This window comes from Trachurus japonicus, chromosome 17 (assembly GCF_045865225.1).
Source record: "Trachurus japonicus isolate A0001 chromosome 17, Traja_1.0".
Taxonomy (NCBI): domain Eukaryota; kingdom Metazoa; phylum Chordata; class Actinopteri; order Carangiformes; family Carangidae; genus Trachurus; species Trachurus japonicus.
In genome coordinates this window covers 10,982,988-11,010,491 of record NC_140923.1, presented here as the reverse complement: position 1 = coordinate 11,010,491, position 27,504 = coordinate 10,982,988, and the positions used below count along the sequence as shown (strand labels likewise).

At 42.9% G+C, this 27,504-nt stretch overlaps 1 protein-coding gene across 1 annotated transcript in view; it reads right to left on the bottom strand.

Moving 5' to 3' along the window:
• The window catches only part of cadm3 (cell adhesion molecule 3), a 79,844-nt gene that overhangs the window by 24,929 nt on the left and 27,411 nt on the right, over positions 1-27,504 (bottom strand). Inside the window, exons 7-8 of the mRNA XM_085804415.1 lie at positions 19,964-20,116; positions 12,100-12,237 (exon numbers count right to left, since the gene is read on the bottom strand). Coding sequence (XP_085660541.1) covers positions 12,100-12,237; positions 19,964-20,116 — 291 coding nt within the window. The remainder of the gene's footprint in view (positions 1-12,099; positions 12,238-19,963; positions 20,117-27,504) is intronic.

Genomic DNA, 27,504 nt, shown 5'->3' with positions numbered 1-27,504 from the left:
GAGTGGCCGTTATAGTGACTTTCACCGGTAAAACAGGTCGGAAAAACACGAGTGGGTTGCCTGGAACGCTACAAAGTCGTAAGTTGTGACTTGAAGCTGTAATTTACGATTTCAAAAGCCTGCCTGGAACGCAGCATTAGCGAAAACGACCGGATCACTCACTTCTGCTTTAATGTATGTAAGTTGCACTTCTCGAGGCCGCTCTGTACGAAATGGTGAAAACAATTTTCCTTGGAAAGGACAAATAAACTCATCTATCTAATTGTCGGTGCAAGCTATCTTTAGAAACGGCAGAGCAGAGCCGTGAGCTGCTCAGAGCTACGCTACGGAGGCTCATTATGGGATTTCTTGGTTTCCCTCATCAAACTCATCAAATACACAATCCAACAACTCCACAACGCTCTGGTGGACAAGTTGTGAGCTGCACATTCACCACGCTATGAGATAATAACACAACGTTACCACACAGAGTTGTTTTAGAGGGAAATGCAGAGACTGCATCCCTTTAATGACTGATAAATAATAAATAAATAAACATCGATATCCAATTCAACTAGATTTAGTGGAAGTGGGTGTAAGCGTTCGCCTTCTTTAATATTTAAGCCGGACTATACCGCAGCACCTGATCAAAAATTTAAGAGGGAAGCCTGTAGGTTTTCTATAAAATCGGAAAAAAGGTGGACAAGACTTAACACCCCCCACCTCCCTCCCTCGTCCCCCTCCCAAAGCGATTGCAGATGAGATGCTGGCACTGCCGATGATGCTCCAGCCCTCCAGCGCACGATCCAAAAAAAATAATCATATTAGGAGAATCAAACACGTGGATGAGGCAATTACACCGCGGGGGGGGGGGGGTTTGAGGCCACAGTTTCTAGGATAAGAGCTGGAAATTAGTCAGTTAATCAATTAGAGGACTGAAAATCTTAGAGCAGAATAATAACGAGACGTAAAATTATGCTTTTTTTTCATAATCAAAAGAAGAAATGTAATGAGGCGTTTCCATTTGACTGTGTGACATATTGTGAGAAATGAGAAATAAAAGCAGTTTTAATCTACTTAAAATTCAAAAGAGTCACCTGAGCCAAAGAAAATCTTCAAACATTTATGAGCAGCGTGTGAAATTATCCCTCAAAAACACCCCTGTTTTAAATCGACTTAATATCCAAAATGTGGTGTAAACACTATTAAAGAAAGCCTTAACAGTAAATGTTTCCTGAATGAGGCTGTGATGAACGGCGATGATGGGTATTATGTTCACTGTGTTTTGACATTTTAACAAAAAAAGTGATTAAAAGTTAGAGAATAAAATGTCGTGTTGCAGCCAAAAAAATTATAATAAAAAACTCAGTGAATGAGCGAGTAAAAGTAAAAAAATAAATAAAAAAAACTCCCCCTCCTTTAATATTCAACAACTTTGCCAGATGAACGAGGCGCTTAACCTCCGGAGCTACTCCAGTGGAGCGGCTCAGTCGCCACGAGGAGAAAAACTCTGGTTTCTACTTGGCATCTCAGAGGTGTGAAAACGTGGAGCTGTGTGAACAGACAGTGAAGTGTGGCTTAACGCCGCCGCCGCCGCCGCCGCTGCTGCTGTGCATGCTCAGCAGAAGGCCGACTTCCCTGGCTGGATAAGAGAGAGGGGGAGGGAGGATGAAGGAAGGAAGGAAAGAAGGGGGGGAGGTGGTGGGGGTTTTAAAATAATCAAAACAGTCATCACTTTTAAGCTCAAATCGGATTACAGGCCAGAGAAAGCACTCGAGTCTGATTTGAGCCATAAGATGAGGTCATCTCATTTAGAAGGAGTTCATTAGTCCTGTTACTGGATTAAAACGTTCTGCTTGTTTCTATTCCTGTCTCTACTGTACTTGTACTTGCACTGACTGACTTATTTATTCATCTGTGGGAGGTGGCCGAGTGCATTGAGTCAAGTAGAGTATACCTAAGTTTAATTGTCAGGTACAAGCACTTTAACTTCAGTATGTTTAACTTCTACTTCACTACAGTTCAGATGGGAATACTGTTCTGTATTCTGTTTAGTAACATATAAAGGCTGGTGGGCTCATCTTATTTGTTGATTTAAAAAAGAAAGGTATAAAACCAGTTATGAACAAGCCTCCATTGGGCCCTCTTTTACTGCCAATAAAACTCATTTTTGATCATTTACACATCAACTATAAACTTATAGCCTGGCGTGTTATTACTCGTCTGAAATGGCACCAAATCCAGCTAGAAGTGCAGCCTGAGGTTGATTTACACTTAATATTCAAAGTTGTATAGCTACTAAGTGGGACACTGAGTTACTAAAAGCAACAAAATAAACCAATAGACAATTAATTTACTGTAAACACATTGTCATCTGCTTTTTTTTTTTAATCTTTGGTTTTAAATTAACTCCCAACAGCAATGTGCAGCAACAAAAACAATCAAGGGGTTTTGTAATTACGCAGAATTTCTCAGCAGAAGTCACGCACTATAACTTTAAAGACGTTAGCTGCTCTTTTGTGCCCCCTAGTGGTCACGGTGCTCAGTTTGCTTCAGTTATGAATCTGTCTCTATGTTATTTCAGGAGGAAAGTCGTCTGAATAACTAAATACATAAAACATGAGCTACAGTTCTGTATCTGCCGTGTCATTGATTTTGCTTGTTTATGGCAAAAACAACAATAAAACAGGAGCTATTGATCTGACCTTTATTATTTGTGTTGCAGAGATTGTGTTAGGGATGTTATTATGGTCTGTTTGGCTGTTTCCTTATAGATTATGTTATTTAACAGAAAACTGCAGCACTCTTCACCTCACCTGGCCAGCATGTATTTTATTTTGAAAGGGCTTTTCATCCTCTGGCCCTCGCGCTTTATCCCTCTCTCTTCCATTTTCCTACAAGTTGCATGTAAACACTCGACTGCAGATTTAAGATAAATGGATTTGATTGGTCCAGACATCACATCCCTCCTCCACAAAAACTAATGTTCTGCGTTGTTCAGCCCCAAAATTTAAGCGATTGCCATTTCACCACTTCCTGTTTGATGTGATGTGACAGAGAAGAGAAGACGGCTGCACTTGATAAGTTGCAAATCTTTAAATAGTTTTTGCAGATTGTTGCATGCACCGCCATGTTTCACTACAAACCAAATATGTTTGCAGATACTTGACTGTTCTGGTTCTGGGTTCTGCTGCTCACACACAAAACAAACCAGATTTCACTTTAAACTTTGGAAACTTCTGAAAATCATCAGCATCACAGCCCAGAGATTTGGTCGATTTTCCAAACTGCGGTGACTGGATGAGTGACACCAGTTTTCACATCTTCCCGCTCTCACATCCTTCAAGGCTCCAAAATCCAAATATCATGTGTCGTGTGATATATGCAACAATATTTTACACAACGAAGCCGCTCTACATGAGAAGTCTTAACTTTGAGTCTGAAATGATCTGAGATCGGAGCGTCCTCCTCCCCCTCCTCGTCTCTGTCTCGTCTCTCTCTGACATCACATCGCTCCATATGGACACACGCCCATGTCGCCCCGTCTGCCCGCCCCCTCGTCCTGCATTATGACAATTTGGGGGCCGGTTATTCTGCTGGTGTGGCCGTTAAGTGCCGCCATAAATCCCCATTATCTCCAATCCAATACATCGATGTCACTAAATGATCCATAGCCCTTTCACACAGTACAACTAATACAGTCCTCAAAGCTCTTAGCCTTTCATTCTTCTCAATTACCACTCCCTTTCCCGCACTCTCTCTCTCTCTCTTTCTCCCTCTCTCTGTCTCTCTCACCCCCCCCTTTCTATCTAAATCCTCTTTCCAGATTTCTCTCTCCGTTTCGTCAGCCTCCTCTCGTCTTTCTCCCCTTCTCTCCTGTTGCGCTCTTCAGTCCCCTCTTCTTTTAAACTGGTCTCCCTTTGCTTCATCCTCTCCTCCCTCTCTCCCCCTCTCCTCCTCTCCCCCTCTCCTCCTCCTCCTCCTCTTCCTCCCAGCCTCTGCTCCCACTCAGCCACAAAGCCGCCTCGCCGCTCCTTCCTTCTTCTGTGGTTTTCTTAATTCCCCCACTGCTCTCTCTGTCTCTCTCTCCTTCAGTCTCTTTTCTTCTTCTTCTTCTTCCGTCGGCTCTTTGCAGCTTCCATCACTCTCTCAGTATCCTCGCACTCGCTCTGTCTATTTTTATGCACACACACACATACACACACGCATCCCATGCACACACTCGCTCATTCACTCACTCTCTCTGTTCTCTGTTTTCTCAGCAGCTCCTCACTGTCACTTTTCTGATACAAGGCATCTCTCTCTTTCTCACAGACACACACACACACACATGCACAACCGCACACACACACACGTGCACACACACACACTCAGACACACACACTCTGTGTCGCCCTCGTCCCCTCCCTCCCTCTCTCTCCATCTTTCTCTTTACTGTCACTGAAGCTGTCAGAGAAGCAGTGGTGAGCAGCAGTGTACGGGCTCGTCTTTCCAACACACACACACACACACATATATACACACGAACACACACACACACACACACGCTACAACTGCATGAATGAGAAGCTGTATTAATAATAGCACACTGACCTGAGGTGCTCTTCTAGCCGGAGATGAGCACCATGTGACAGACAGCGTTTATGTGTGCGAGATAATCAAACATCTATTACCTGCTGTGTTTGTGTGTTAAATCATGCGTCATGTGTGTTGGGTTGTGTTGTTGTGTTTGACTACTTTTGAGGGGCGACAGCTTCATGCAGATCAAAAAAACTGGATCCCCACAACATCAAATCGACCTCAGACGTCTTAAAGTCGGGACAAAACAGCAGCGTTTTCCTTAAACACACACACACACACACACACACACACACACACACACACACACACACACACACACACACACACACACAGTGGTGACGAGCGGTGGCAGCTCTCCTGCTGTTCCAGCTACAAAGAAAAGCCTAATCATATTCTCTCTCCCACCATCGCCCGATTCATTACTCAGCTATTGATTAACACTGTTCTCTTTGCACCACTTTGCATCTCGGTTAATTATCGAGACGTCACGTCACGTTTCCTCCGCCTTCGTTCCTTCGTTCCTTCGTTCGTTAGGAGTTGGTGCTTTTCTGTATTTAGACTCAGCCGTCGTCCTGTTAACGTGTTCCTTTGATGTCGAGAAGTCACGGCGTCGACGTTGATATCAGACTGATTGGATTCACTGTGTTAAAATTAATTCCTCTTCAGAGGTGGTGAACCCCCCCTCCTCCCTTCTCCCTCCACCCAGGGCCGTTGTCTAGGGGAGAAAGGTGATGATAACTCTAGGGGCCCAGCGCCCAGTGGGGCCCATAAAAAACCAGCCCGTTGCCATTCCGACGGCCCGCCGGCGGGCCCCCGGGGGGGTTTTAAACAGGGAGGTGTCATAGAGGATGTCACCAGTCACTTGAAATAGTCATGCCACATATCGTTGGAAAGCTAAAACTCTTGTGATTAAAGATATGCCGACCATTCCTAAATATAATCATCACAGCAACACTCGAATCAGACTATAAACATGCTAACAAAGTTCGTAAAAAGCCGATATAACTCACGATTTGTGTCAGGGCAGGCTCAGGATCACAGGGTTTCCCCACAAACTTGGTGTCGTTACATTCAGAAAAGTCCAGTAAATCCAATCCAGTAAAGTATTTAGTCCAAAACACACGGTTGTACCGGTAGATAGCCTCATCCCGCTGCTGCATCTTATGAAATTACGCATTGTATATCCAGTAAATCCGTTTATTTCTCCTCATAAATCCGGCGTTTACATGAAAACAATGTTTATTTCACTTTACAAAATGGCGCTGCCCTCTGACCTTTCGATTGACAGCTCACTCGACCAATCACAAGCTCCCTGTCCCCGGCTGCCGCCTGCAATAGCGAATGAGTGGCTGTGTCTGTATGAGGAACATCCCCTCCGACAGCGCTGAATGGCTTCAGCCAATAGAAACCGATCTCGATGGAAACTGTAGCATTGAATAGCCAATGAGATTACGAAACGAACGATGTGCTGCATTCATGGTCCCTGGGAAAAGGCAGCACTGCCATCTTCATGCGTAACTTTGCAAAAGCTGCACTTTGGCGCATGTATTGTTTCTCAATGGCAACTTTAGGAAAACGCCTAGATATACACTTAGAAAAACATGTGTAAAATACTCATTTTTAGCAGGATTGTTATCAAATTTGAAACTGGGGCCAGGTAAGGCTTCATGCTGTAGTCCCATTGTGTTTTCAGCTAAAATTATCAGCTACACTCATCTTCAGGCATCTGATTGCAACAAAAAAATTCAGGCGAGAATAAAAACATTCTAATTCACTGTGCTCCCACTTAGATTACTCAATGATAGTAGCACTTATAGTGATTATTTCAGTTTGGGGAAAAACTTCAGAGTGATACCTTTCAAAAGAGACCAAGCCCATCCATATTCTCCGAACAGTTCAAGAACAGCATTCAATTTACTTTGGGTACGCCTTGGATAGGCGAATATTACAGAATTTATAGGAGTGGCAAGAGGCTAATCTTTGTATGACTGATTTATTCTGCGTAAGACCCTGACTAATACTCATAGTACACTGTAAAAACTCAACATCTTTCCAAGAATATTTGTCTTATTTCTTGTCCAAATGTCTCATTTCTAGTCAAAACTAATCTCTTTCCACTTAAAATAAGACTCATTACCTAAAAATTAACTTGTTTTTAGATCATTTTCACTTAAATTCACAATAAATAGAAAAATCTGCCAGTGAAAGTAAGTTTTTTGTGCTTGTAATAGGCTAAGGAAGAAAAACTTGCTCCACTATCAGATTTTTTCTACTTATTCCAAGTGAAAATCTGCTTGAAAGAAGTAAAAAGTGTCTAAAAACAAGCTACTTTTAATATGATGTGTCTTATTTTAAGTAGAATGAGATTTGTTTTGACTAGAAATAAGACAAATATTCTTGCTAAGATACTTGAGTTTTTGCAGTGTAATGCTGCATTAGCATCAAAACAAAGAAGGCTAAATAAAAAACGATAATACATACGTAGTCTAAGAAAAAAAAAGGAAAAGTTAGGGGGAGGGGCCCACTTTAGTATTCTTTAAGGGGGCCCAGAATTCGTAGCAATGGCCCTGCTCCACCCCCCCTCCAACTACTCCTCCTTCTCCTCCTCCTTCTCCTCCTCCGCCCCTAAATGAGTAGCTACATTTGAATAAAACCCCAATAAAGAGCTTCACGCTGCAGCTGACTGATGCTGAGCGATGTCAGGGCGCCTGGGCGAGGCCTTGAACGCACCGCCACCATCCTTCACACTGAGTTCAGGTGTCGGTCTCTTTACTCTAGTCTGTTCTCCGTCTTCTTTAAAAAGGGTCAGTTCACTCAAATTAACACCAAAAAAAGGAGCCGACGCCCTCGTCACTGAGTCAGAAGTAGATGAGAACCATGACTCAGCAAGAAAACACGCTGGGTCATGTTCAGTGACTGCTCTTTATTATTAACGTGCAATACCGATGTTTTTAAAAAAGAATCGATTGCATGCAGTGCCCTGATGGTTTAAAGGGACGCGCCACTGTTTTATATTCGCTACAGGCCAAATAAAGGTCGTAGTTTCAGATACTTTACAACAAAATAAACATTTTTACTATAATTTTCAGGTATTTGGGGCTTTTCTTACTCCAAATACCTGATGCCAGACTCCTGGCCTTGACAACAGCACGACATAAACGAGGCATTCGTTCCACAAGTTTTTTTTAAGGTTTGAACCAGGAAGTGAATATCAAGCTTTCTTGCTGTAAGTTGGTCAATGAGAGACTGCTGATTGGTGGGGTGCACTGCACTTTTCTAACTGATCGTTCCAAGTCGTCCCACACCATGGGGGTGGATCGGACTACGCACAGACGCAACTCACAGGCGGCCATCTTGCATTCGCTGTGACTCAGACTCATCTGCACTAATAAAACTATTCATAACTAGGTGACATTTTGACCGTATATAGCTTTTAACTTATAACTATTTGCATAATGTCACTTTAAAAGAAAAGCACATGATTCAAATTATTTGTAATTAAGTATGCAGTATCATAACTGCATTTCTGACGTTCATAACAAACCAAACCGTTCGAAAATCTGTCAAAAACTGAGGTTACTTTAGTAGAACATGCACCATAGGTTTAATGAGGGAGCAGCGTTGGGTGCGTCATCTAGTCTTCTTATATACTGTGCATCTATTGGACAGAGGTCTGAGGAGACTGAGGGGGCCAACACCTTCCTCTTCTTTTTCTGACCTTTTTCTATCATCATCATAACTTCCAGTTTCTTCTTCTCGTCTCCTCAGGGTGCCGTGAACTCCTTTGTTGGACACTATTAAGCATTTCGCAATTTCTCTTCCAGTGTATCCTTCTTCCCTCCATGTACAAATCTGTACTCTTGCTTCTTTGCTCAGCTGTTTCTTTCCAGCCGGTTCTGTGGTAGTTTGTCAGAGATGTGAACACAGTTGAGATTTATTAGGGGGGTTAGGCAAAGAGCTAAAGTGAATAATGCAAACTATGATTTTTGGACTATAGTCGTGACTTTTTCAAATCTTCTCCTTTCCTCTTTTCTTTTGTTAACATTTATTCAGAAATGGTCTGGTAACATCAGAGTATACCTAAAGGTAAATTGAGGAAAATGGTGCATATCAATGAAAGCAAAGTCTGATCATGCAATAAATCCATAGAACTTAAAGGGATAGTTCAACATTTTTAGCAAATTGGCCCATTGCCATAATCCCTATAGTCATAGCAGTAGGTTCGTTACCTTTAATTGTCGGTGCAAGCTGTTTTTAGAACGGCGGAGCAGAGCCGTGAGCTGCTCAGAGCTACGCTACGGAGGCTCATGGGATTTCTTGGTTTCCCTCATCAAACTCATCAAATACACAATCCAACAACTCCAAAACGCTCTGGTGGACAAGTTGTGAGCTGCACATTCACCACGCTATGAGATAATAACACAACGTTACCACACAGAGTTGTTTTAGAAAAACTACCCCCAACGGGAACTTGAATCAGCGGTTTTGCATGAATTTCCCTCTAAAACAACTCTGTGTGGTAACGTTGTGTTATTATCTCATAGCGTGGTGAATGTGCAGGTCACAACTTGTCCACCAGAGCGTTGTGGAGTTGTTGGATTGTGTATTTGATGAGTTTGATGAGGGAAACCAAGAAATCCAATGAGCCTCCGTAGCGTAGCTCTGAGCAGCTCGCGGCTCTGCTCCGCCGCTCTAAAAACAGCTTGCACCGACAATTAAAGGTAACGAACCTACTGCTATGACTATAGGGATTATGGCAATGGGTCAATTTGCCAAAATGTTGAACTATCCCTTTAAACAGGTTTTTCAGAAAGACATTGTGAACAGAAACTTAAAGTTGCTTCCAGACTTTTGGCCTGTAGTGTGTAGTGTTTGGTTCACCAGCTGTTACATAACATCTTCTGCTGGTAAAGACGACACAGTCTAAACTGAGCAAACTGACTTTTACCAGACAGTGAGAGTTTAATGACAAACTCAGTCAAGTGTAGGATCCAGTGGGTTTTTTTTCTTTTTTTAAACCGGCCCCAATAACAACCAAAGTCAGTTTTCACCGCTACTCTACCTGCCTCCTGTGAGTCGTCCAATTTTATGGATGTGCAGCGTTCATTTACTGGACTGTTGCTTTAAGGTTCAAACGTTTGATTAGCGTTAGAGAAACATTGACGTTGCAGTTTCCTTCTTTCCACTTTCACTCCCTTTGTAACACCTGCACATTTCTCTCTGCAGTGACCCTGAACGCCTCGCTGCTGGATGCAAATCATCATGGCGCAGGTACTGAACTGCACGTCGTCCACTATCAATATACCACCTGTTTCCTCTACGGAGTAAGATCCACCAGCATCATCCAAAATATTGTTTCTGGAGAGAGACGTGCTGCTTTCTAATGTTTCTTGCACCACAAACACAGCAGCTTAAAGCTTGGAGGAATAACACGACAACTAGCTCAGAGGCTAATATGCAAGTTTTTGTAAAGTCTTATAAATAAACTGACCTTTTAAACTGAAAATTCAAACTCTCTGAAAAGCAACAATTCCCACACTCCTCCTCCTCCTCCTCTTTGCCTCTGTCGACTTTTCTTTTTCTTTTTTTTAGTTCAGTTGTGACAAAAGACCAGATAATCTGTCCTCAGTCGGCACCGCTCCCATCCCTCCTCCTTTGTAGCTTTAGTCCATTCTTTCGATTCATTTCAATCCATAATTATGGCAAACAGCAACTACTGCCAAGGCGTCAGGACAGGAGATGGGCGGATTTTTTCTTCTTTTTTTTTTTTTTTTTGCATTTCAAAGCCGGCGCGTAGCGTTTTCACATCAATAACTCATTATCATATTATATCATCAAATTATATTAGTATAATTACTGCAGAAAAGGCCACTGCAAAGAAGTCTAAACATTGCAGTTTACAAAGAGAGAGGGAATTTGGCAGGAGCTGTGTGTGCATGGAGAGCAGCGCACACACACACACAGACAGGGGGCGCTGTTCTACCTGCATGCACGCACATATACACACACATATACACACACACACACACACACACACAGCTTAAAGCTTGTAGAGTTTGTGGTTGGTGAAGGCAGATGGTGGAAGGAGCGAAAGGGCGACAGAAACAACACTTCCAACATGTTTTTTTTGTTTCTGCTCGGTAAAGCAAAACAGAAAACCTCTGACTGATGAGGCAACGAGGATGCAGAGTGTGTGTCTGTGTGTGTGTGTGTGTGTGTGTGTGTGTGTGTGTGTGTGTGCAGGGGGATGGGGGGGGGGGGGGGTATGGGAGACATGGCTGTAATTCGGAGAAACGTTCCCACTGCCAATACTACTGGTGTGAGTCAGAGGCTGCCAATCGTTTCCTTGATTATTCAGTTGGGGATAGGGGGGGGGGGGGGGGGGGGGGGGGGGGGGGAGCGCTCATGTCGTCCTCTCTGCTCTGCACTTCCTCTGCCGCTCCCTCCCTCCCTCCCTCCCTCTCCCTCTCTCTTTCCCTGCTCATTTCTCCTGTTTATCTGTAACAAAAGACCAGTCAGCCTGACCTCATGCAAAGCTCTCTCTATCTCCCTTTCTCTGTTCGACCTCATCCCTTCATCCTCTCCTCCGCCCTGCCTTTTATTGTTGGGATTTCGTCGTTATCCCCGGCTAGATCCGACCCACGCTATCTCTCGCTCTCTGTTGTGTCACTCCCGCTTGCAGATATGTTGCAGCTCAACGGATGACACACACACACGCACACACACACACATACACACTTGGAAGACTAAACTCTGCATCAACAAATGCAAAAATATACAACAACAGCAAACACATACACTTCCTGGATGCATGCATGAGCACAAATGTACTGGATCAGAACATAAAGGAATAATGGGAAAGAAAGACACAAACACACACACACACACACACAGCTTGTTTCTGCACACACACACACACACACACACACACACACAGAGGCAGCATGCCCTCACACTTTTGCACACACACATATGCAAGCACAGGTTTGGGGCATGCAGAGAGGCAGCAGGAAATGTGGCAAGGACACAATCTACACACAGCATGATCACACACATACACACACACACATATACACACACACACACACACGTGCATGCACACAACTACAAAGTAACACACACAATCACTGGCACATGAGGGATATGTGCAGAAATGTGCGCACGTCTATAAACAGACACTTCCCCCAGATCCCCACACGACGCTGCAGGATCACATCCACACTTAGATCCACACACACAAACACACAAACAAAGGCCAAAAAAACCCACCACATCCTCGCATTCCTACACAATATCCTTGCAACTGCACACACACATAAACCACACCCTTGCACTTTCCTCACCACACACACAGATCCAGCAGGAGGAGCGCAGGCCAAGATACAGCAACACGGAAGTCAAACGTGTATTTTTCTGAAGCCCGCAAAACACATTTTACTCCTGCACAAAGAATGTATGTGTGTGGTTGTGTGTGTGTGTGTGTGTGTGTGTGTGTGTGTGTGGTTGTGTGTGTGTCTGTGAACTTCCTGTATGCCTCACCTTCCAGCTCCTCCTGTCCGCGGTACCAGATCAGCTTGGCGGGGGGTTTGCTGCCGGTACTGATGCAGGTCAGGGTGACTTTGCCCCCCTCCAGCACCGCGTTCTCAAAGCCCGAGATCTGAGGTTTACCCGGCACACCTGAGGAGAGTTAGAGAGAGTTGGCGTGAGACGGAGATGGAGAGAGAGAGAGGAAGAGAGGAGGACTGCAGACTCACCTTGTAGCCAGAAAGAGCAAAAAAATAAAAATACAAATATATGAATGAAATGAAGGTGAACAAAAGCTGCACATTTGTAAAGTCGTCTTGTAGGCAGGAAAAATAACAACGACGAGAGCAACAACAGCAAATGTGAGCAGCCAGATGTAATACAACATCCTCGGTATCACAAACAAGCTTGAATTTATTTGGTTGGATTTCTAAAAAGCTGTGGTGGAAACCAGCTGGGAGAGAAATAATAATGACAGTAATAATAATAACCATGAAGGTTTGAAATGGTTTTGGACACGACAACATTGTTCACAGTGGCTCGAATTCCTCCAAAGCCTCCGCTGACCCCCGACCTTCCACAGGCGTCCAACCAGCTGTCTGCCCATCAGAGCCAATTAGGCCCGTGGGTGCACGGCGTGTGTGTCTGTGTTTGCTGTGACGACGCGTGACCGCTCAAGACTGTGCAAATAACCGCTGTCTGGGCTATGAAACAGAGGGCGAGCCCAGCTTAATGCAATTAAAGCATCGAGAAATCTACGGTGGCCCAGAGAGCTCAGTCAGCACGCTGCGGTGATGTGACAAGACACATATCTGCACTGTCAGCTCAGCTTTCAGCCTCTAGATGGCGCTGTTTGCACCGAATTGTCGTAGTTTTTGTGCTTTACCTTAAAGGAATAGTTCACCAAAAAATGAAATTCAGTCATTAGTGACTCACCCTCATGCTGATGAATACTCTGGAGTAGTTTTTTATTCCTCAGAGTGCATCTGGTGGAGACCCGGGAGGCCGGTTCGTAGTCCAAAGAAATCCTTACATGAGAGTCAATAGTGCCAGAGACAAAAAGGTCCATAAAACTACACAAAAACCTTGTAATATTCCTCCTTACTGCTCGTCCACTGCAATCCAAGTGTCCTGAAGGGTTATAGTCCAGAGTTTACTCGAAACTACGTCATTTAGGACATTTTTACAGCTGAAACAGGTGTGTATTGAATTTACCTGGCTATGACGTTCACACACGTGAACTCTGGACTATATCCCTTCAGGACACTTGGATTGCAGCGGACGAGCAGTGTGGAGTAAGGATTTCGTTGGACTACGAACCGGCCTCCCGGGTCTCCAGATGCACTTTGAGGAATAAAAAACTACTCCGGAGTATTCATCAGCATGAAGGTGAGTCAATAATGACTGATGAATTTCATTTTTTGGTGAACGATTCCTTTACCAACACCCTTATCTCTGGTGGCTGATCAGAAATCAATCACTTTAATCCTGTCTTTGTATTATTTCTTCATTTTTAACTGTACAGCTGCACTTTGGTCAACTTGGGTTGTTTTTAAACGTGCTCTATAAATAAACTTGATTGATTGATTGGTTTCTGTGACAACCACCTGTGACAGTTTCTGTGACAGGTGGTACTGTAAAAAAAAAAAATGTTGTCATGAAGGCCGTTGAACTGGAGCTGCGATGACTAATTACAGTATTTGATTAAAAAGAAAATGAATCACTCAATTGATCATCTATTATTAGGTAAAACATTCTCAGAGAAAAAGATGTGAATACAGTAAACTGCCTTGAGCTTTTGACAGCTTATACGCATGATTCAACATAATCTATAATCACAATAATTGTTGGTTACAGCTCCCATATGGAAGCACTATCAATAGATTCTTGAAAGAGAAAAAAAAATCAATTAATAATCATTAAAGAAACAGAATTTTACAGCAGTTCTTACTGACAGGCTGTATTTAATGATACATCGTGCGAAAACCTGCTCTGATTATTTAATTGAAGTCGGTACTGGACCTAATTATACTGTATATGCATCCTATAGTAGTCTGTCCGTTCATATACATGTATAACCACAATCATATGTTTAGTTTTTTATCTTTTTGACATTGAAATTCATTGCAAACCATCTCGATTGATTAAAAAAATGGCGTTAGTGATTCATATTTTACAGGACAAGTCTGTGATAACACGCAGTCGGAGTCTGTCTGTGTCTAATCTCATCCGTGTTCACGCTCATACAGGACGTATCGCTCCTGTGAAGTGAAATGTAAAACCACATCTTCACTCAGACTGAAAAAAAAAAAAAACATGACAGAAGATTACAGAAGATGAATATAAAGACCAAAAAATATATATATCCCCACTAGAAAATGATAAAATCCTTCATTAACTTAATATTCAGAACTCAGGCTCTTCAGGTGCGCATATTAAGTATTCAAGGATTTGCAGCGAGAGGGCGGGGACGGCTGCCTACTGAGAAGACGACGCAGGAGCAATTACTTCATTTCAAAATAAAAAATAATGCATTATCCTTTTTTTTAATAATCAGCAGCGTGGGCTTGTGCATTAGCTCCGAAAGCCTCGGCATCTCCACATCAACTCAGGTCGCTCTGGTAATAAAGAGCATTGTGCGACTCATTCGCTCTCAGTTGCTTCAGGTTTTGGTTCAAAATGAGATTATTAAAACAGGACTCCCAGAATTCATTCATTAGCTAAAAGTCAAAATGATGTGGGAGTTGGGAATGGCTCTGTGAGAATAAATGTGTTTCTTGTGAGGTGAGGCGGGGGTTGAATGCTGGAGCCTCGGGTGACTGTTTTTGCAGAAAGAGCTGAAAGGGACAGAGGGATGACATCGCCAAAGGTCGGATTGAAAAAACACCACGACGCCTCCGGGCCAAAACCAAAAACTTCATGATTCCTCTTCCTCCACCCCGAGGATGTTCTTCCAGATTCCCCGCGCGCTCGCTGTCGGTTAAAAATAAGCAACATTTTTGTGCTCTAATTACCATTTTAACTTGGAGCATGAGTTGAAGTGAAAAAAAAAAACCCAACTTAACAACAACAACAACAAGTCTACTCTGCCAAATATTTAAGCATCCACTTTGCCTCCACCGTCGTGGTCGAAAAGGCGAGAAGAGGAGAAAATTAAACTTTTCTCTCTCCGTGCTCCATCTGGAGACACTGTGGGCGGCTCTTCCCTCTTCCCTCTTCCCTCCGTGTGTTGGCGTCGGAGTTAACTGTCATTCTGCTCTTGAAAAATAATGAACGTTGCAGTTTTTGCTTGTCTTTTCCACCCCATCCTCATCTGCCATCCTCTGCTTTTCAGGGGCAGAAAGAGGGAGTGATGGACAGAGTGTGAGGAAGAGACGGGGCAGAAAGAGTTTGACAGAAAGTTAGAGACCATGCAGGGGGCAACAGCACGGAAAAACTGATTTTAGTTAAAGTTTTTGCAACAATTAAGACTTTGTGATGACTAATTTTGAAAGGTAACACACGTTTTTTCATAATTCCCTTTTTTTCAAACTCTGATTTCACACAAACCGCAAATGTTAAGCAGCAGAAATGTAACTATAGTCGATTTTTCTGAGCTTCAACGCATCGACCAATCATGTAGCATGTAAAGGAGGTATGTGACAACCCTACATAGCACAACGCCATGACAATAACGGTGTTTCTCACATAGACTATCTTGTTTGACAAAGGACACAAACATTACAAAGACAATGAAGTGAAATGAAGGACGACGTGCGGAGAAGCGTTGACGAACAGCTCGGCTGTCAGGATTGTGATCAGATACTGAGCCGCTGTGTTGGAGGTAGAGTAGTAGAGTTGGTGCCATGACGACAGCAGCGCAGCAGGTGTTGTGCTGTTGAATACATGAGGGATAATAATCAACGAGCAGGTGTGCGTTGTATGGTTTTAAAGGGCATTTCCAGCTGTAATCAATGTATACCTCAGATATGATCAGTTCATTTCATACCATCCATACTCCCAGCTGCAGCGTGTGGACGTTTAGATTCGTTTTTGTACAAGAATCTGTCGTTTTTTCAATGTTCATTAATGGGTTCAGGACTCATTTTAAACTGTGGTCGCAAGTAACGTCCTTTTGACCATCATTTACATTTTAAAATTCGCTTTACAATTAAATTAAATCAAAATTCGGCCTTAACGCGGCTTCTGCATTGTTCTTTTCTGGGTCAGAGAACAAACGCCTCAGAGTCCCTCTATTGTTTTGTCCTCTGACCCAGAAAGGAACAATGCAGAAGCCGCGGTACGTCCAAATTTTGATTTAATTTAATTGTAAAGCGAATTTTAAAATTTAAAGGATGTTCAAAAGGACGTTACTTGTGACCACAGTTTAAAGTTAGTCTGGAGTCCATTAATGAACATTGAAAAAACGACAGATTCTTGAATAAAAACAAATCTAAACGTCCACACGCTGCAGTTAGGAGTATGGATGGTATGAAATGAACTGATCAGGTGACCTGATATCTGAGGTAAACATTGATTACCACTGGAAATGCCCTTTAAGGCACGAAGTGGAGGCAAAGAACCACCCGACGCAAAGCAAAACTTTGGTTTATAATAGTTGCGTCACCACCGGTATGAATGGTCAGCAAATATTTCGCATTTTCATGTCCTTTGTTCGTCACGTCCCCGGTGTATAAGGGCCCTAAGACAAGTGAGGAACGACCGAGCAGAGAGAAGACGGATGTTAATGGAGCTCATGATGCTAAATGATGTTGAAAGTACGTCCTGCTTCTTCTTTTCGCCCGCCTCCCACAGCTGAAACAGACAAATGGACAGCAGTGGAAGTGCTAATATAAAGTGCCGTGAACTAACCAAGGTATAGATCAAAAAAATAAAAATGTGGTCAATTTTTAATGTAGCAGTATTTGATGTAGTGCGCTGTGTGCGGAAGCTCTCTGGCAGTAAAGTAGCATTGAATATTAATGAGGGAATAACACTGCACGTATAGAATTGGCTGGAGAAGCCCTGTCGAGACCCTTCCCTCTACAAGGAGAATAAAAAGAGAATAAAGCCGTTATAAATTATTCCCTTCTTAGCTCAGGAGGGAGGCGCGGGGCCGCGGCCGCGCTTACACGTCGTCTCATACAGCCATTTAATACTGACCCCCGCTTGGGCATCAGCGATGAGGTTTAAATGTTTGTGTGTCAAAACCTTCCACATGTCAAAACAAGTATAAAAACACTCAGGCGTGAACGCTTTACGCTGCCAAAACTCGATATCTTTGGCTGATTCTCCCATAGGGGGGTCCGTGCGTTTTAGACACTTTACCATACATTTTTAATGGTTTGGCTCCCTCTCGGGGGTCATGAAATATTTATTGAACGCAGAATACAGTGTCACAGCCGTCAATTACAGCAGATAAGGAAGAAAAGAAAAAAAAAAAAAACCACCCGAGTTACACAATTATGGGGAAAAATTGGAAGAAATATGGAGGGAGTGATTCTCATGTTAATTTGAATCTGAGGAGCTAAAGTAGTCCCGCCTCCACTCACAAGATCCCCTCCCCTGTTATATAAACACACACACACACACTGACAAACATCACATTAACATTTTAAGCGCACTGCTTATGCTGTTGTCCAGGGGAAGTACATCTCATTCTTTCTGACACACTTTGCAGCACTGCCAAAACATTTGAATAAATATCAACACAATGATTTATTCAAGGATGCTTCATCCAGCTGTCGACTCAACAAACCTCCCTTTTTTTATTATTATTATTTTGTATTTAAGGGGGGGAGCGGCCCCCGTGGTCTTTCCGCTACATACAGTACATAACAACCGTTGTAAACATTAAGCCTCTCTGTCCCACCCTTAAATATCTGAATTTCAGCATCTCCTCTTTCCACTAAGTGCATTTTCCAGAAACCCGCCGCAGCTCGGTTTTCATCCAAGTTTAATTTGTTGGCAAATTATGATGTATTGGATTAGAAAAGCAGAGAAAAAATGGCAAAAACTAATATAAAAAAGAAAAAAAAAAACCTTCTTCAATATCACAAACAAGCTCAGAGTTAAAAAAAAATAATAATAATTTAAAAAAAAACTAACTCTCAGCCATATCAGGAGCCGGTATGCAAAATGAAGTGTTGGAAGCCAATTTGTATGGATGCAGGATTTTTGTGATCAGCACAAATAACGAGTCGGTTTCATTACACAGCAATTTAAAATGTGGCTGTGGATGCCTCTGCAAGGTTGGCTGTAAATCTGCAGCGTGCATGCACCACAACCTCCCAGGGATATCTGACCACCTGTCTCTCCCACGTATACCAGGCCCACATTAAGTCCCCATTGTGGTTGTACGGCCATTAGTCGGTGCGTTATACTATCGCCAAGCGCCTGGCTTCGTTCTCATCGTCAAGAGAGGCCGTGAAATACAGCCAGCATTAGCCGACACCGAGGAACAATAACAGGTCCAATAAAAATCAATAGTTAAAAAGACAGTATGTGAAGGGGAAGCAAAGCTGATTAGTCCAATATCCAATCAATAAACAGGCCCGCACTCACCGCTGACAGGTTGACCGCAATTTATAGAGAGTCTGCACGCGTAGGTAATAACATCCATCTCACAGAAGATGAGTGGAGCCAGTTTATCTCCACACGGGAGTTATATGAGGTCATAACCTTACACTGAGCAAAGATCTGGATCAAACCGGATGAAGGCATCACGAGCAAACGCACCGGAGTCATTACATTGCGATGTTAAAGGATCATTTGGAAGTGTTTCAATTTGTTTTTGACAGAAAATCCTCTTTAGTGCAAGGGTTTTACACACGGCGATCAGATAACTGGACGAATACGGGGCAGAACAAAAGAGATGAGGTGCATTATGGGTAGCTATTACCCATATTGGGGACTTAAGGGCAGTATATCTCCGCTTTTACTTTTTACAAGTGGTATTTCATACATCCTCAGGTGGAGCAGCGTTACCGTAGTTCATGCCGACAGACAGCAACAGACATCCAAAGGGTCAAACTTCATTCTGCACCGAGAGAGAGATCGAAAGAGAGTGGGGAGGGGGATTCTGCAGGGTGGGGCGGCCCAACACAAAGCCTCAGCGGTGCATCAAGGTGAATTTGAGCCACTTTTCCCAATTTTCAAGTTAAAGCGTTCTGTAATTTGATGGGCCAACACTTTCTCTGTGTGTGTGCAGAAAAAAGTGGGCATTTTGGTGAAAATTGTTACAAATAACATGGGAGCTCAGGAGAAAATAAAGAAAAGAGGAAAAAAAGCTTCAAGTCATCTGTTCAAATTTGTCGCAAAAAAGAAATCCTACACCTACAGGTTCTTCTTCTTCAAGAGAGAGAGAAATGAAGATAGACTGCAGTCAAAGCGGTTTGTAAAGCCGTCAATCAGTCTCAAAGGAGACAAGCCCGAGTGTGAACACAAGGAAGACAAAGATGTCACTCTGCACCGTTAGGGCCTCCATAGAAATAAAGAATCATTTTCACAACAAAGACGAAGAGGAAAAAAAAGCAGAGGAAGGAAAGAAGAAAAATCTGTGGAGGACTAAGGATGGACCTCACAGACAGAGAGAGAGAGGGATCCTCCTCCAAGGACAGACAGGAAATAGTAAGGTCAGAATTAATAGAGTAAAAGGGAGTTTTACTGAAATATTAATGAGGAATTGGTAAAACAGAAGTTCCTCTTCTCGGAAAATCCAGAAATACTATCAAACACAGCTGAGAGATGACTTGCACTTTTAAAACAGCATCATTAAAAAACAAAAAACAAAGTTAAAACCAGTCCAGGGTTTATTTTAGGGTCTGTAAAAATAAAGTTGCAATGTCCAGCTGACTTATTATAACTTATTCGCCCCAGTGTGTGCACATGTGCGACCCACCTAGCACTGTGACGGTGGCCCTGGCGGTGCGGACCGGCATGGTGAAGATGGAGCAGGTGTACTCGCCCTCGTCGGACAGCTGCACGTCAGCGATGGTGATGGAGAGCTCGGTGGAGGTGGACCGGTGCAGCTGGATGCGGTTATCTCTGAGCGCTGAGGGAGGAAGAGGAAGAGGAAGCAGACATTAGAGTAATTAGAAATGTCTGTGCACATGTAGCTACAGTATAATCTGCTTTACAGAGAATCCAAAGTCTATAAGGGAGTTTTATTTGTGCTTTTAAACTTTATAACTTTTAATACTGAGGAACTTATCTTTCTATATATGTCATCGTTATGGCAATAATTGTTTTAGCTATGTCCTTGATGATTAGATAAAGAGAGAAATGGAAGACGACTGTAGAGTCAGACAAGAACAGAGAGAGGGAGGAAGAGAGGAGGAGAGAAAGAGGAAGTCTGAGGAAAGGAGGCAGGTTGTGGAAAATGGATTAAAGAATCTGATGGAGCAGGAAAATGAGAAACAGGAAGAAGAAAAGTAGGAATGTATAAGATCTAGATGGTTTTATAGGAATAAACGTATGGGAGGGTGTGTGAAGAAAGTCAGAAATATGATTTAAGGATGAAAAGGAGGAAGATAGGATTCAAAGAGGGTGAAAAGAGGAGGTAGAGAAGAAGGGTGAGAAAGGAAACAAGTACATAAAAGGGAGAGATAGGAAGAGAAAGGGGAGAGACGGATGAAAGGAGGGAGTTAAAAAAAGGCACAAGTTGGAGCAAATAGTGAGAGAAAAGAACGGAGAGAAAAGGAGAGGTAGTGGGAATCTAGTGAGAAAAATAAAGGAGGCGGGGAACAGAGGAAGAAAGCATGGGGAGGAAGGAGGGGAAGGATGGGGAGGGCAGAGCGAGAGGGGAAAAAAGAGGAAAGTAAGAAAGATGATGTGCAGAATTTAAATCATGGGAAAGAGAAAGGTAAAATGGAAAGGAGGAGGGAAGAGGGAGGAGGGAGGGGGGGGGAGAAAATGATGTAAGACACAGAGAGAGAGAGAGAGAGAGAGAGTGAGAGGGGTGGAGGAGGTGGAGAAGGAGGAGTGATGAAGATGAGGTGAGAGAGAGGAGGGAAAAAATAGCCGAGATGTGAGCGGCGGTAGCGAGGTAAAGAAAGACAAAGAGAGAGGAGACGCAAATTGAGAATGAGAGACGAAAGAAAGAAAGAAAGTGCAGGAGAGAGAGAGAAAGAAAAAAAAACTGGGAAAAATAAAACAGAGGAAGCATAAATAGCTCGGAGAATAAGGGAGAGACTGTGAGGGATGGGTGGAGGAGGAGGAGGAGGAGGAGGGAGGGTGAGGAGAAGGGGGGGAGGACATAAGAGAGACATAAATGGCTTTGTCATCAATGAGAAATCCAGCCATGAAAGAGAGAGAGAGAGAGAGAGGGAGGGAGGGAGAGAGTGAGCGTGCACCAGCAACCGAGATAGATGATGATGATGAAATGCTACGAAATAACCGCTCGTTTCCGTGATAGCATTGACCTCTACGGTGTTTGTGCGCTGTGATTGCTGTCTGTCTCCCCATGCAGCATCCCTGGTATCTATCTGCCTGTCTATCGAGACGTCTCACAGTCACAATCTCTCCCCGACCGTCGTCTCAATAAAAGGCTTCGCAGAGCTTTGTTCTCAGCGTCGCAGATTTTTTTTGACTCAACGAACAAATGACAATCAGACTAAAAAGAGAAAAAGAATGAAGTATGATATATGCAAAAAATAAAGAATAAATAAATAAATAAAATCTACAAGGCCGCTGTGGTCGAGCAAAGTGAACTGTGCGATAAGTTTGTTTCCACTCTCAAAGTTGTTTTAAGTCACGACGGCGGAGTTTCTGTCTGTTTGATCCTCCTCTGTTGAAGATTGAAAAGAGACGGCTAAACAACTGGCAGCAGCTATTATATGATGCTCCCTCCTGGCTGTTTCAGAGCTATTTCAACTATATTCTGATTTAATAGAGATTAGTTCAGGTCCAGGGTTAATAATTCAGAATAGTTTTGTTTGCATTTTGAAACAGAAGACTATAGCCATGTCCAAAAGTTTCTGTTTTTCCCACCATATCAACAGCAACACATGATTAAACTGAACAACACCATGTTTTTAGCAAGCTATAGCCTACAGTCAGGTTGATCTAAAAGACTGTGATGCTAACACTAACGCTAGCAGTGTCATGTTTAGGAAGAAAAAATAGAAAGAGATTAGACAGTCAACTGACATGCTAGAAAGATAATATTTATGCTTTTTGAAACAGTAGCCATGCCTTGATGTTGATATCAGTTGATATACAGTTTTCAGACTAAACTCCTACAACCCCATGTTTTTAGTCGACAGGCTAATTGCTAACTGTGATGCTAATGCTAACGCTAAACAAGTCATGTTTTGGGTTTTAAAAAACTAACTAACCCAAAGCAAGAAAAAAGGTGTGTTTGACAGACAAAAAGAAACTTACAAATGGGTGAAATGGTAAACAAGTCATTATCCAAAACAAAGGTGAACAGCTATAGGCTCGATACTGGGGAGGCACAGGTGTTTGAGCACAGGTGTAGCTACCACATTAGGGCGGGGCAGCCAATCATCAAGGAAGGAAATAGGACAGAGACAGGAAGTAGATCTAACCACAGAAATGTACGGGAAGTAACAGGTTGATTTGGCAAATACTTTTCATTGTGGTATGTTTTGTTTTTCAAAGAACAGAGCAAATAGCAACAAACACTGTTATCTAAATTTGATACAAATATTATTTTTTTTAAAATCTTGATTCTTACTGTAGCCTATGGGATAAAATGGGGTTGGTAGCTACTGTACCATATGATTAAATGTGGTTAAAAAGGGGGGAAAAATGGAAGGGAAGTGTTCATGTCATAATAAAACAATTCTATTCATATCTTAAACTATTTAGCTCATAGACATAGACATTTTTGCAATTTTCTGGATCTGTCTGGGGATTGTGTGTTTTTGTTTTTATCTTTTCTTTTTTTCATTCCCAAGTACGGTGAAAGAGTAGATGCTAATTTTTGTGACTCATCACTTAAACTGCCTCAACACCTAGATTAGTAGGCTACCACATCACAACAGGAAATTAAGTTCACAGCAACAATCGCACCTCAGCTTAGGAACGAACCACAACCATATAGATATGCTAAATATAGATATACAGATATAAATATAGGCACACCGGTAGATTATAGATATAGATATACAGTATACAGGCATACCGGTAGATATAGATATACAGATAGGCTACAGATAAAGATATAGATATGGTCCCATGTGGTTCTGACTCTGTAACTACACCTGACTGTGAGGTCACAGTGCAAACGAACTAAACCACGAGGATCGGCAAAAAGCAAATCATTAAGTCTCTTTAAAACCCTACTGATGGGAGGATTGTGTGGGCGTGTGCATAAATGCTGCAGTTTAACAACGTGTTATTATGGTTATACACTTTGTTTCCCGCATTATTGTTTATTGCCTTTCTCAGTGCCGAGACGCATCTGTGTCGGTCTCTTCATCTTTGTCTTACTTACTGTCTCACTATTATCTCCATCTTTTCCATCTCTCCATCTGTCTATTCGCCTGTCTATCTATATTGCACTCCCACACACACACACACACACACACGGACACACACACACACACGGACACACAAACCTCTGTCAGTTTCTCTCGGTATTTTTCAGTTATTTCATCCAACACTACTTTATCTTCATGCCTTATCACTAAGCAAGGTCACTGCATCAGTCTTCATGAGCTTCCCTTTCTGTGTGGGTGTGTGCTTGTGGGTGTGTGTTGGTGAGGCATATGGTCACTCACACTCACACACACAAACGCGCACACACACACACACACACACACACACACACACACACACGCCCTCTGGACCCAGCTCTCAACTATCAGTCTCTTTAATTCCCTCCCCTTCATCTCTCCTCAATCTCCCCTCTTTCCCTCTCTCTTGTTCTTCTTTGTCTTTCCCTCACCCATTTCTAATCTTTTCTGACTCCAGGCTTTTCTCCTTTACTTTTTTCTTCTTTTTTCATTAGAAACGATGTATATTGCTTGCGAGCGCAGGTGTGATGGATTTTCAAAAACGATATGATATCTAGTTACGGGGGCGTATCGATCCAGAGGCCCCCTGAAAATTGTACATGCGCCTGCCTGCACACTGTTTAGCCTGCGATGTGGGGGAAACATAAATAGTCTGCCGATAGGTCGCTGGCGCTGCTGTTTGGCTCTTGTTTCTGTGGTCAAAGAACGTAATGAATTTCTTTATTATTGAGATAGAGCGGATTAGCGGACGGGTTGTGTATACGTGAGCGTGCGTGGTTGGTTGGATGAAGTTAATAATACAGCTGCAAAGTAGAGGTCCTGTTCATTTTCTCAGAAGATGTGAGGTGGCTGACATTTGGAGCACATCCAAGGCTTGGCTGGACATGAAACTCTAAACATCTGAGCGAAGACTTCACAACTTCTGATACACGCTGAACTTTCTAAAAAACTTCTGGAAGTTTGTCTTCTAGTCTTCTCTTATATAAAACTGCAGTCACCATTTTTCTTAAAAAGGGGGTCCAAATCACACTTTCCTGGTTAAATTGCCCGTAAGAAAAAGATGAGCAAGTAGCTACGTGAGATTATACGTGCGGGGTTGGGCCTCATAGCTCAGGGGTTAAGATGCTCACAATGAGGCGCAACGTCCCCAGTTTGAGTCCAGAGTTTGATATCTCATGTTCAATGGGACATTTTTGAATTTGCTCCTGCTCTGACTGGGTCCTTCTCCATAGCAACAACAGCTGAGGCTCATGGGAGTCGCTGTATCTTAGAGCCATCTGCAAACCGGGCTGTAATAAAATGTGATTAAAAGTTAAAAGTTGAAATAATAATAACAGCCAGTCTGTTACCGCTGCAATGTTTTTGTCAATATCATTTAGCAGCATTTAGCAAAACGCTCACGGACAAAGAGCAAATCATTTGTGACTTAGAAGAAGATAATAGTTTTAAATCTCGTCTAGTACCAACAGGTTGGTGAGCCAATCAGATGAGAGGCTCAGTGCCTCCTCTCTTCTGATTGGCGGAGTCATTTCTTGGAGATTAAATGAAAAAACAGAGTAGATAAAACACAAACAAACAATAACCTGCAAGTCTGGAAGATGGGCCAAGGTGGGGGGCATTGCTACAGTATATCATTGTGACATCACAAAGTTACAGGAAGTCCTGACTGCTTGTTTTTAACACGTGCATTTCTTAGTGGATTGAGACTCTGATAGTGGTAGCTATTAATAGACCTAAACCTGCTTTATTATCCTGAAAACATCACTTCAACACAACGCAGGACCTTTAAGACTAAATGCCATTTTTTCTAGTTATTTCATTTTAATTTCATATTTCTACACTGGCGTCTGTTCGCAGCAGAAAACACCATGCATCATTCGCTCTCACTGCTTTGCAAACTTCAGACAGTGCAAAGAAAACTGGTCAATAACAAATTAAATGCACCGTTAAATATTCATTTAGCATCAGTTGTTCATAACTGCGGGCAGTTTCATGCATTTACAAGTGACGTCTGTTGTCCTCAGACACAAACTGGACCAGTAAATGTAAAAAATAAAAATAAAAAAACTGAGCCAGCCAGAGACGCTGTGGGTTTGGTCGTCGTAGAGACTGGAGTGGCTGGCGGTGCACCGTCTTCTGCAGCCCTTTAGGGTTGTTAAATTATCAAGGAGACTCCTGCGATTCTTTTGCAGAGGAATATTGAGCGTAATTAATAACTCTGAACAGGTCGAAGAAATACTCCCACAAATAGCTGCTCCCTCGACTGTGCAACTTTTGTGTGTGAGCACGAGGGTGGAAAAGGGTTTCTAAGTGGTGTCAGAGGGGCTTTCAGCTAAGGAGGACGGGCATGTGTGTGTATGTGTGTGCGTGTATGTGTGTGTGTTGATTACATGCCGAGTACAGGATCTGCTTATCAGCGAACAAACCTTTTTGTACTTGCTACTGCATCTGCATGTCTCTGTTTCTTGTGTGTGTGTGTGTGTGTGTGTGTTTGTTTGGCCAGACAGTGGTTTCTTGTCTGGTCTGCAGCTCAAACTGGAGACTCGATACTCCCCGAAGGTTCAAACTTGTTGATCTGGTCGCAGCAGCTATTTTCGCCTACTTGTCTTCTTCCTCCACCTCCCTCGTCTTCCTCCTCCTCCTCCTCCTCCCTCCATCTTTTCTCATGCTCTTTCAACTTCAAACATTCAGGAAGGAAGAGAGGAATTCTCCCACAACACACACACTGAGTGCACACTGCTGCACATCCATATATATTCCTTTTTTTTCATCTGCCTCCTGCCTCCTCATGCTTTTCCAACCAAGTTTCCACTCTGTCGAGAAACTCTCTCAAATTCAAATTTGCTTTATTGGCACGACAGGGAGAGGAACCTGTGTTGCCGAAGCAAAGTACATCAGTTACAGACCAATATTTTTTTTTTTATTAGATTTTTTTTTTCTAACTCCATCTTCCTCCCAACTTCTCCGTCTCTTCATTTCCCACTTTGGCTCAACCTGAATCTGCATTTCACCTCTCCCACCTCCTCCGGTCCATTTCTATTCCAGTCCATCTGTCTATCCGCCCTTTTTTTCCCTACCTTCTTGTTCTTCTTCCTCCCTTCCACCCTCTCTCCCTCTCTCTTTCCCTCCCTCCCTCCCTCCCTCTCACTCTCTCATTTTGTTTTACATTTTATTACGCATTTAGCTGACACTCTCATCCAAAGAGACTGCCTCTCTCCTTCCTTCCTCTGTCTCTCTCTCCCTCTCTCTTTCTCTCTCCCACACATGTCGCCTCCATCCTCCCATCTGTTTCTGAATATTCTCTCCAGCTCCCTAATTATCCGTCCTTTCCGACAGCTGATCTGGGTTCAGTGACCGCAGGCTTCCCTTGATCATCCCGTCCCCACTGATCTGAGAGTATCAATTGATCTTGGATCACTGTGCCAACTATGAAACACTTGATAAACACACACCTCTGTCTGTTTTATCCTCCCTCTCTCCCCTCCTTCCCTCTCCACCTCTTCCTCCCTCTCAATCTACTCGTCTCACTCGCTCTCTCTACCTTCAGACAGAGAATTAAAAAATAATCATTTACAGGCAGCAGCTGAAATGTATGCAAAATCAATGGAAGGAGGCAAAGGGAGGGAGATGAAGAAGCAAAAATTTGCCCAAGGTGGTGCAAATTGAAGCAAGGAGGCATTAGTTCCACTTTAAACTTGAGAGAGAAAATGTTCCCAACGGTGCATCAGCTCCGAGCAACATGCCAATGAAATCCTGCCATGTAGTATTTACAGCAGCGGAAAAAAAAAAAAAAAAAAGTCCATTGGGGATTTCTGGCAAATACTGACCGATGACACATCCTAAGAGCTAGATTACCTAGAGAAGACACTGCTCGTGCTGGCTGGCTCAGCCCGCTGCAGAAGGATTAAAAGAAGAAAGCGCGAGCGAGTGAGCGAGCAGAGTGAAATGTATCATGCCG